This window comes from Gekko japonicus, unplaced genomic scaffold (genome assembly GCF_001447785.1).
Source record: "Gekko japonicus isolate JY-2015 unplaced genomic scaffold, Gekko_japonicus_V1.1 scaffold4095, whole genome shotgun sequence".
Taxonomy (NCBI): Eukaryota; Metazoa; Chordata; class Lepidosauria; order Squamata; family Gekkonidae; genus Gekko; species Gekko japonicus.
In genome coordinates, this window is record NW_015162601.1 from 85,265 (window position 1) to 96,067 (window position 10,803).

Genomic DNA, 10,803 nt, shown 5'->3' on the forward strand with positions numbered 1-10,803 from the left:
CACACAACCCCTGAGAAGAGGGGGAGAGAGAGAGAGAGAGAGAGAGAGAGAGCTGAGAGGGGGGGGGGGCTATCAAGGTCAGCTTTGCGGCTGAGCAGGAATTTGAGCTCAGGCCCACAGGCTCTGAATCCAACAGTCTCACCACCAGATCACGCTGGGTGTCCTGTGGTGAATCCCCGCTGGCTGCGAAAGGGAATGGGTTCAGAATCCTTCCTCCGGCTGGTTCGCATCCCAGTTATATCGGTACCCTTCCCCCATCTTGGCTAATTAAATTAATGTATGGCCCTGTGTGATTCAGATAAAACCGATTAGCAAATCCCATTATAAGGGGGCTTTCAAAACAAGAGAATAAAATGGACAGTTCAGACTGTGTTTCCCTTTGCTCTAACATGTGGGCTGGGCGATGGAAAACTCCCCCCCCATGCCCGAAAAGCTGCATTTTAAAGCAGTTTAATGATCTTGCTCAGCAGCTGTGCAGTTCCATTGGACGAAAGAAAGAGGAGGAGGAGGAGGAGGAGGATGAGGTTTAGAAGGAGAGTTGGATTTATACCTCGCCCTTCACTCAGAGTCTCAGAGCGGCTTACAATCTCCTTTCCCTTCCCTTCCCCACCACAGACACCCTGTGAGGTAGCTGGGGCTGAGAGAGCTCTCTGGAGGACTGCCCTTGAGAGAACAGCTCTGGGAGAACTTGTGACCGCCCCAAGGTCACCCAGCTGGCTGCACGTGGAGAAGGAGCGGGGAATCGAACCCGGCTCTCCAGATCAGAGTCCGCCGCTCTGAACCACTACACCAAACTGGCTCTCAAAGACGGTAAGAGGGGAGGGAGAGAGGGAAGGACCGGAAGTGGGGGGGGGGTGAATCCTGCAAAGATGCTTGCTGACATCGTCACACATGCATAGGGGATTCTGCGGTGATCGCCGTGGGGGCACAATCCATGGGAACGTTCCAGTGTACAAGTCTCAGGTGAGTGTGTGTGTGTGTGGGGGAGCACTTGTGTGCAACTCCTGCACAGGAGACCTCCCCTGCCCCCCCCCGGATCTGGCCCCCCGTCTCTCTTGCCAAAGCCATTCAGCAGTTACCTTCCACGAGCCACCCAGGGGCTGATAAATATCGGGAGCCAAGAGCAGACGGCAGGGGCTCTCTCCAAAGCCGTTTGCAGGATTTAATTAAAGGCCGTTGAATCAAAAGGCCGAGAGGAGGGGAGGGGCCTGCAGCGCTTGGACGGGCGGCTCATTAAGATGCAGAGCGGGTGCCCGCCGGCCGAGGCAGCTCTCCTGGCCGCTGCGGAATCCTGGCCGCTGCGGAACAGGCAAGGCGGCGGCGGGGGGGTGTGTGTTCTCGCCCCCTCCCTGCCCTGCACGGCCCCGGGAGTGCCTCTCTACCCCACGCCGAAGCCGCTTGGCCCCGGGGAAACCCGGGAGGGGTGGTTTGGGGTTGGGGGACAGCCAGAGATCCCCAGGGAGGCTCAGCACCCTTCCCCTCTCCAATCCATGGTGCCCAGCGTCATCCGGGGAGGGCGAGAGGAGCCCACTGATGTCCACAAGGGCACCTTGGCGGAGGACTGCCGGGTGGCCACGCAGCCTTGGGACACGGCCAGCCCCTCCTCCTTCACAGACCCACCCACCCCCCGTCTGGGTCCCCTTTCCCCTTGAGAGCCAGTTTGGTGGAGTGGTTAGGAGCGCGGACTCTAATCTGGGAGAACCGGGTTTGATTCCCGACTCCTCCTCCGCTTGCAGCCTGCTGGTGTGACCTTGGGCCAGTCACGGGTTCTCTCGGAGCTGTTCTCTCAAGGGCAGTCCTCAAAAGTGCTCTCTCAGCCCCACCGACCTCCCAGGGTGTCTGTGGTGGGAAGGAGAGGGGAAAGGAGTTTGTAAGCCGCTCTGAGACTCCGAGTGAAGGGCGGGGTATGAATCCAAACTCTTCTTCTTCTCTGTCACTGCGGGGAAGGGAAAGGAGTTTGTAAGCCGCTCTGAGACTCTGAGTGAAGGGCGGGATATAAATCCAAACCCCTCCTCCTCCTCCCTTTCTGCTATGGGGCACAGCCCCCCTTCCATGGGGCACAGCCCCCCTCCTGCCCCAGGCCCCATCAGAGGACACTCCCCCGGCTCTTTCTTACTCCCCCTCCCTTGACATCCTGCCTCCCCACTCCTTACTCCAGCATGTCGCCTCCTCTGCCCCACACTCTCCAGCCCCTCCCCAGTCCCCTCTTTCTGCTTCCCCATCTGCGTCTTCTCTCTGCCAGGACAAAGCCACCCCCATCTTTAGGAAGCTTTCTTTTCACCCCGGTTCACGTCTCCTCTCTCTCACACTCAGGCGCCGCGCTGCCATTTGTCAGCTTGATGCAGCCTCGACGTTCACCCGGAACGGTGAGAAACGTCGTCAAGGCTCTGTGATGTCACGGCAGTGCGGCCAATGGGTGAAAAGGGCTTGGAAGCCAGAGAGGGCACCAAAGAGACGCCTCCAAATTCTGAACACCGATAGGAGGTGGCGTCACCAGGATGCGGGGGGCAGCCGACTGCACCTCGGGGGCACAGAGCGTTGCTGAAGGAGCATTCTGGGGATGGGGCAGGAGACACTCTGGTGTGGGTGTCCCCCCCTGTCAGGGTCCTTAGTCAGGTTACACAACACAGGGCTTCATAAGAAGATAACTGTTTATTGGTAAATCCAGTACTAGAGACACGTGTACAGCTTGCGTCAGGAATGGCCGCCTATACAAGGGCCTATGACTTATACTAGAATCAAACATCCCCCCGGCAGTGTTCCCTCTAAGCTGAGTTAGTGTGAGCTAGCTCGCAGTTGTTTAGCCCCTGGCTCACACATTTTTGTCTTCGCTCAGGAAGCATGACTCCAGAGCAAACTCATTTATGCAGTATCCCAATCGCTCGCTCACAACTTGAATGCCAGTAGCTCACAAAGTAGAATTTTTGCTCAAAAGACTCGACAGCTTAGAGGAAACATCCCCCCACCGGTAAGCATAAGCCAATGGATACATCTCTCGCAAGCGGGCAAAGCAAAAAGCCATTGACTTTCCCAGCTGAGAAAAACTGCAGCTGTAGCATCTACAAGGTCGAGCACAAGGTAGCAAACAGTTGGTGAGCCAGGGAGAGCTGAGACAGAAAACCCCTCCACATCCCAGACTTAGGGCTACCTGACATCCCCCCCACACACAAAAGGAGCCTGCTGCTCACCTCAAACTTCTGCCGGAGCTCTTCATTGCCTTCTTCTCCTTCGGGGGGGACGGGGACGTTGAAGTATTCGCCTTCTTCTTGGCTCAGGAGCTTAAACCTAGACAGAGGAGAGCAGGTGACCCTCACTGGAATCTGTGGGGAAAACAACAACCCAAGAAGGGAGAGAGCCGCAGGGCCTGGGCACCTGCCTCTGGTCCAGCGTCGATGCTGGAGTCTGGCACGGGCCTCAGAGTCGAGCCCAGCTCTGTGGGCCGGGGAAGGACAAAACCCACACGAAACACCCAAGCTTCAGGTAGAGGCGAATGGGGTCTGAACTTGCCGAGACGGAGAAACGTTGTCAACGCTCTGTGATGTCACGGCAGTTCGGCCAATGGGCGAAAAGGGCTTGGAAAAGATCTGGGGGTTGTTGTGGATAGCTCAGTGAAAGTGTCAGCCCAGCCTGCTCTGTGATGTCACAGCAGTTCGGCCAATGGGTGAAAAGGGCTTGGAAAAGATCTGGGGGTCGTCGTGGACAGCTCAGTGAAAGTGTCGACCCAGCCTGCTCTGTGATGTCACGGCAGTTCGGCCAATGGGCGAAAAGGGCTTGGAAAAGATCTGGGGGTCGTCGTGGATAGCTCAGTGAAAGTGTCAACCCAGCCTGCTCTGTGATGTCACGGCAGTTCGGCCAATGGGCGAAAAGGGCTTGGAAAAGATCTGGGGGTTGTTGTGGATAGTTCAGTGAAAGTGTAAACTGCTCTGTGATGTCACAGCCGTTCGGCCAATGGGCGAAAAGGGCTTGGAAAAGATCTGGGGGTCGTCGTGGATAGCTCAGTGAAAGTGTCAACCCAGCCTGCTCTGTGATGTCACAGCCGTTCGGCCAATGGGCGAAAAGGGCTTGGAAAAGATCTGGGGGTCGTCGTGGATAGCTCAGTGAAAGTGTCGACCCAGCCTGCTCGCAGCAGTGAAAAAGGCAAACTCTGTGTTAGGGACTGTTAGGAAAGGGACTGGGAATAAGACGGTTGATATTGTAACGCCCCCTGTAGAGATCTATGGTGCGGCCCCATTTGGAATACGGTGCACAGTTCTGGTCGCTGCGTCTCAGAAAAGGACACTGCAGAGCTGGAAGAAGCGTAGAGGAGGGCGACGAAGACGATGAAGGGGTTGGGAGCCCCTTCCCTCGGAGGGAAGGCCGAAGCGTCTGGGACTTTTGTGTTTAGAAAAGAGACGACTAAGGAGGGGACATGAGAGAGTGTTGGGAGTTACAAGTTAAAACACTGTTCAGTATTTACTGGGTTAATACTGTGTACTAAATCACATGTTTGTTTGTATCCAATCTGTTTAGAGAGCTAGAAAGCCCGCCAACTTCAGATCAAGTTTGTTGTTCTGATTGGAGACGCGAGTGGCTAGTATTAGCATTTTATGGCTCTTTGTCCTGAGCAAGAAGAAGTTAAGTCTCGTCCAGTCTCCATTAGGTTTCTGCCATATTCTGTCTAGCTGCAAGGATGTAGGAATATTAGCTCTTTGTTATTTTACATCCCGTATACCTTTTCCCCATGCTAGGTTGTAGTAAACTTTTATATTTTAAACACACCATGGACTCTGACTCTTTAATACTCTGCTGAATGCTGATTACTCTGCTGATTAACTTTAGAAAATAGTAACAATAACTCCAACAGAGAGGCTTATAAAATTATGCACGGGGTGGAGAGAGTTGACCAAGAGAACTTCTTTTCCCTCTCCCAAAAGACTAGAACCCAAGGGCATCCGGTGAAGCTGACGGGCAGGAGGCTCAGGACGGTCAAAAGGAAATTGCAGCTTTATTATTTATTTATCCATCTAATTTATAACCCGCCCTCCCTGGCTTGCAGAGATGACTGGGGTGGTGGTGGTATGTATGGGGGGGGGGGAGACAAAGGGAATTTTTTTCCTCCCTCTCCCAAAAGACTAGAACTCGGGAGCATTCAATGAAGCTGATGGGAAGGAGGTTCAGGACAGACAAAAGGAACTACTGATTTACACAGAGAGTGATTAAAATGCGAAATCCACTGCCAGGGGATGTAGTGATGGCCACAGGAATAAACAGCTTGGAAAGGGGATTAGATAGATTCATGGGGGATAAGTCTATCAAGGGCTACCAGCCATGAGGTCTAAAGGGAACACATTCAGAGGCATTAAACTCTGAAACCTAAAGCCAGGAGGCATCATCAGGGGGAAGTCTTGGCCTCTCTGCCCTGTTGCTGGCAGGAGGCAGGAGGCTGGACTAGATGGACCTTCACTGGTCTGATCCAGCAGGGCTCTTCTGAGGTTCTTGGCCTCCCTGCCCTGTTGTTGGCCCTCTAGAGGAACTGGCTGGCCCCTGATTGAGACAGGAGGCTGGACTAGATGGACCTTCACTGGTCTGATCCAGCAGGGCTCTTCTGAGGTTCTTGGCCTCCCTGCCCTGTTGTTGGCCCTCTAGAGGAACTGGCTGGCCCCTGATTGAGACAGGAGGCTGGACTAGATGGACCTTCACTGGTCTGATCCAGCAGGGCTCTTCTGAGGTTCTTGGCCTCCCTGCCCTGTTGTTGGCCCTCTAGAGGAACTGGCTGGCCCCTGATTGAGACAGGAGGCTGGACTAGATGGACCTTCACTGGTCTGATCCAGCAGGGCTCTTCTGAGGTTCTTGGCCTTCCTGCCCTGCTGATGGCCCTCCAGAGGAACTGGTTGGCCCCTGTGTGAGACAGGAGGCTGGACTAGATGGACCTTCACTGGTCTGATCCAGCAGGGCTCTTCTGATGTCCGTTATGTCCTTATGTGTTCTTAGCGCTTTGGGCAATGCCCAAATGGGCATGCAGCCACACACCAGGGCCCTGTGTTCTGCCACGACACCTTCCAACAGACCGATCCTTGTGAGAAAGCCTGCCGTCTCCAGCTCTCTCTTCCAAGAAACAGCCATGACCCAGCCTCACCTGGCACCCTCACCTTTAGAGGATCACACCTCCCCGCGGGGGGGAGAGAACTCTGTGCACCCCCAGGGCAGCTGCCAGTAAAGCTGGTGGTGCCTGAATCCAGGGCCAATGCAGCCAAATGGGGAAGGGTCTCTGCTAAGGGGCTAGGAGAAGTGGGGAGTAGTCGGGGCAGGAGACCAGGGCAGCTGCTTGGTGCTCGGAAGGGGTCGGAGGTCACAGCCGTGGGGCACAGGCTGAGCCGAGGGTTGTCAGCTCCAGGTTGGGAAATACCTGGAGATAGGGGGGTGGGGCCCGAAGAGGGCGGGGCTTAGTGGTGGGAGGGGCCTCCGTGAGGGATAATGCCCCAGAGTCCCCCCTCCAAAGCAGCCGTTTTCTCCCGGGGAAACTGATCTCTGTTGCCAGGAGACCCACTGTAATAGTGGGAGCTCTCCAGTCTCTGCATGGAGGTTGGCAACGCTGCCTGAACCCCCCGGGGACCGAGGCGCCGGCCACTGCAGCTGCTCGACAAGTGCCACCCCTGGCCTCGAAGATCTGGCCGCTGACACGGAGCAGCTGAGAGGGGCAACGTGCCAGCCGCCGCTTCTGTGCCCTCCGGCGCCAAGAAGCCACCCCGCGGAGTGGGCCTCATCTTGCAAGGGCTGCCCCGAAGGCAGCGCTCCAGGGAGCACCCCAGAACCCACATCGGAGGTCGGCAGGCCGTTCAGGAGCCACCAGGCCCGGCGTCCCGCCATCTGGTGGCACACAAAAGAATCCTCCATTGCAGGGAACGGCAGAACTGCCACTCCGGAAGAAAGCTGCGCCCTCAGGCTCCGGCCCGGGTCTGTCAAAGAGATCTCGGCAGCAGAGAAGAGCGCCAGATCAGCAGGACACGAATCAATGCTCCCTCTGAGCTGTGGAGTCTTGTGAGCAAAAGGTCTACTTTGTGAGCTACTGGCATTAAAGTCGTGAGCGAGCAGATTTGGCTGCGGCATCAATGAGTTTGCTCTGGAGCCCTCCTTCCTGAGCCGAGACAGAAATGTGTGAGCTGGAGGCTAAAGAACTGTGAGCTAGCTCACACTAACTCAAGCTTAGAGGGAACACTGGACACGATCCACGGGGGGGGGGTCTGTGCGCCCCATGGAGAATGAACAGAGCGGGTCTTGTGTCAGACAGGGCCGCACTCTACTTCGCACCTCCTCCCCTCTACAAACGGGCGAGGGGGAAATGCAGATGAGCCTCCCCCTCCCCCCAGGATTCATTGAGCCATACCCCGAGACAAGGAAAATTACTTAGAGTGCCACTCACCGGTTTTTAAAAATGCAGCCGAGGAGCTGTTTATGTGCTTTTTAATGCGCTCTAATGTCCCCAGCGGGAGGCAGCTCCACAGGTGGCGGGAACACCGTAATGCCTGCCTGGAAGGCGGCTTTCCTTTTGGGAGGAGGCTCTTTTTGTAGCAGGGACTCCTTTGCCTATTAGGCCACACACACCCTAATGTAGCCAATCCTCCGAGAGCTTACAGAGCTCTTCTTACAGGGGCTACTGTAAGCTCTCGGGGGATTGGCTACACTAGGGGTGTGTCGCCTAATATGCAAATGAGTTAAAAGGAGCCCTGCGTGACTGGCGGGCCCTCTCCACTCAGAGCGGGGGGGGGGTCGCCTACCTGAAAGAGCCGCAGCAGAGCTCTGGGAGGGCTTCCTCCGTGCCGCGCCGGAAACGGGGACACGGCCTCCGTTTCCCCCTTGAGGCATCCGGCAAGGCCTGAGACCCCAGCTCCGTGTTGCACACTGGAGTCCAAACCCCTAACTATAAATACACGTCGATGGGGTCTGAGCTGGCGTAGACTGGCCAAGGGAGAGATCTTGGAGTCGTAGTAGATAACTCACTGAAAACGTCGAGGCGGTGTGCGACTGCAATTTTTAAAAAGGCCAACGCTCTGCTGGGGGTTATTAGGAAGGGAGCTGAAAACAAACCAGCCACTGTCATCATGCCCCTGTATAAATCAATGGTGCGACCTCATTTGGAGTACGGCGTACAGTTCTGGTCACCACACCTCAAAAAGGGTATTATAGCTTTGGGGAAAGTGCAGGAAAGGGCAACTCGGATGATCAAAGGGTTGGAACGCTTTCCCGGTGAAGAAAGGTTAAAGCGCTTGGGGCTCTTTAGCTTGGAGGAACGACGGCTGAGGGGCGACATGATCGAGGTTTCTAAGATGATGCGTGGGACAGAGCAGGTAGAGGAAGAGGTACCTTCCTCCCTTTGTCAGAAGACAAGAACTTTTGGGCACTCCATGAAATGGCTGAGCAGTCGGGTTAGAACAGATAAAAGGAAGTCCTTCTTCACCCAAAGAGTGATTCACACATGGAATTCACTGCCACAGGAGGTGGTGGCGGCTACAAGCATGGACGGCTTCAAGAGGGAATTAGGTAAGCATATGGAGCAGAGGGCCATCCGTGGCTATTACCCACAAGGTATAGGTAGGAACTCTCAGTCTGGGGCAAGTGATGCTCTGTATTCTTGGTGCTTGGGGGGTCAACAGTGGGAGGGCTTCTAGTGTCCTGGCCCCTCTGCTGGACCTCCTGAGGGCACCCGTGTGACAGAGAGTATTTTTGGCCGCTGTGTGACACAGAGTGTTGGACTTGATGGGCCACTGGCCTGATCCAGCATTGGCTTCTCTTATGTTCTTATGTACTGCAGAGGCTGGTGGCCAGTTTGTGCTCATTTCTCAGCCCGCCTGGGCCATGTTTACCAGGATTGGGCCGTGCCCCACCACAGGATTCTGACTGGGGAACACCCGGGTTCACTTTGGGGATGAGGATCCCAGGGGCCAACTCAGAGCTTGCCCTTGACTACCAAGACAGCAGCTGGGCCTTGCCTCGCATCTGCTGGAACCGCTGGCCTGGCGAAGGCCTGGTGGCGGAATCATGTCCGGGCTCGCGGTGCCTACGAGGCCCTGGAGACAAGGTGCTAGTCCTCTGGAGCTCACACAAAGTGCGTTGCAGAATCCCTTCTGGAAAGTGGGTGGGATGCCAGGAAATTACCCAGCACCAGGCAATCCTTCCAGGCCAGATTTTTCTCTCTACGCTGGGACAATCTGCAAGTGTTATCATGCCCCATTACATCTATCTATCTAATTTATCATCTATCTTATCTATCTATCTATCTATCTATCTATCTAATCTATTTTATCTATCTATCTAATCTATTTTATCTATCTAATATATTTATCTAATCTATTTTATCTATCTATATCTCTATATCTATCTATCTATCTATATCTATCTATCTATCTATCTATATCTATCTTTATCTATCTATATCTATCTTTATCTATCTATCTATCTTTCTATCTATCTATATCTATATCTATATCTATATCTATATCTATCTATCTATCTATCTATCTATCTATCTATAACTATCTATATCTTTCTGTCTATCTTTATCTATCTTTATCTATCTCTCTACCTACCTACCTACGGAGTTTCATTTCCTGCGGGATGAGCGCGTGGGCCCACCCTGGGCCTCTGCAGGTCCAAACGTCCCTTACCAGCCGTCCACCCCGGCTTTCTGCAACTCCGAGATCCCGAAAGAGAGAGATCCCATGAAATCGTTCCTGCTGGTCAGGTCCCAGTCCCAGATCTCCACAGACAATCGCCGGTCCTTGTCGGACTCTTTCAGCTGACTGGAGGAAGCAAAAGGGGGCGGGGGGGAGGAGATGGGGAGCAGATATCAGAACGCATTTCTCGTCTGCCAACGCGATGCGAGCACCCAATCAATGAATGACGACAAGCTGAAGCCACCATCTCCAACGGCAGAGCGCCCGGGCTCATGCTTAATTTCCTGACAGCATCCCTTTAGCGGTGGGGGTGGGGGCAGGGGGTGGTGCAGAGGGAGAGAGACACATTGAAATGCAAGGCTTTGATCAAGGCAAACGCGGCAAAACGTGCCGGGGTGGGTGAGGTGCGGAAGGAAGGAAGGGAAGGAAGAGAAGGAGGCGTTTGTTACTCCTTGAAATCTGCTTAGCGCTGCTCCCAGATTAAAGCCCATCACTGTTCAAAGGGCACCGATTCAAGGGAAGCTCAGTTCCCACCGGGGAAGGGCAGGGGGGGTAGCTGGAAAGTGCAGAGGGGATGGAGGAGGAGAAGAGATTGGATTTGTACCCCGCCCTTCACTACTGGAAGGAATCTCAGAGCGGCTTACAATCTCCTTCCCTTCCCCACAACAGACACCCTGTGAGGTAGGTGGGGCTGAGAGAGCTCTTTCGAGGACGGCTCCTGAGACAACAAACCGCTCTGAAAGAACTTGTGACTGACCCAAGGTCACACCAGCAGTTGCATGTGGAGGAGTGGGGAATCAAACCCGGTTCTCCCGAATTAGAGTCCACGCTCCTAACCACTGCACCAAACTGGTTCTACAGGGGAGGGCAGTAGGGGGTATCTGGAAAGTGCAGAGGAGATGGAGAAGAAGAAGAATCGGATTTATACCCTGCCCCTCAGTTAGAGCGGCTGACAACCGTCTTCCCTTCCCCTCCCCACAACAGAGGGGATGGAGGAGAAGAAGAAGAAGAGATTGGATTTGTACCCCACCCTTCACTACCGGAAGGAGTCTCAGAGCGGCTTACAATCTCCTTCCCCTCCCCACAACAGGCACCCTGTGAGGTCAGTGGGGCTGAGAGAGCTCTCTCGAGGACTGCCCCTGAGAGAACCGCT

General features: G+C 54.6%; 1 protein-coding gene across 1 annotated transcript in view; it reads right to left on the reverse strand.

Moving 5' to 3' along the window:
* LOC107106337 (protein kinase C beta type-like) overlaps positions 1 to 10,803 on the reverse strand; it is a gene marked incomplete at its 5' end in the record, with an annotated part of 104,111 nt that overhangs the window by 83,071 nt on the left and 10,237 nt on the right. The window contains 2 exon segments of the mRNA XM_015406472.1: positions 3,189 to 3,285; positions 9,642 to 9,776. Coding sequence (XP_015261958.1) covers positions 3,189 to 3,285; positions 9,642 to 9,776 — 232 coding nt within the window.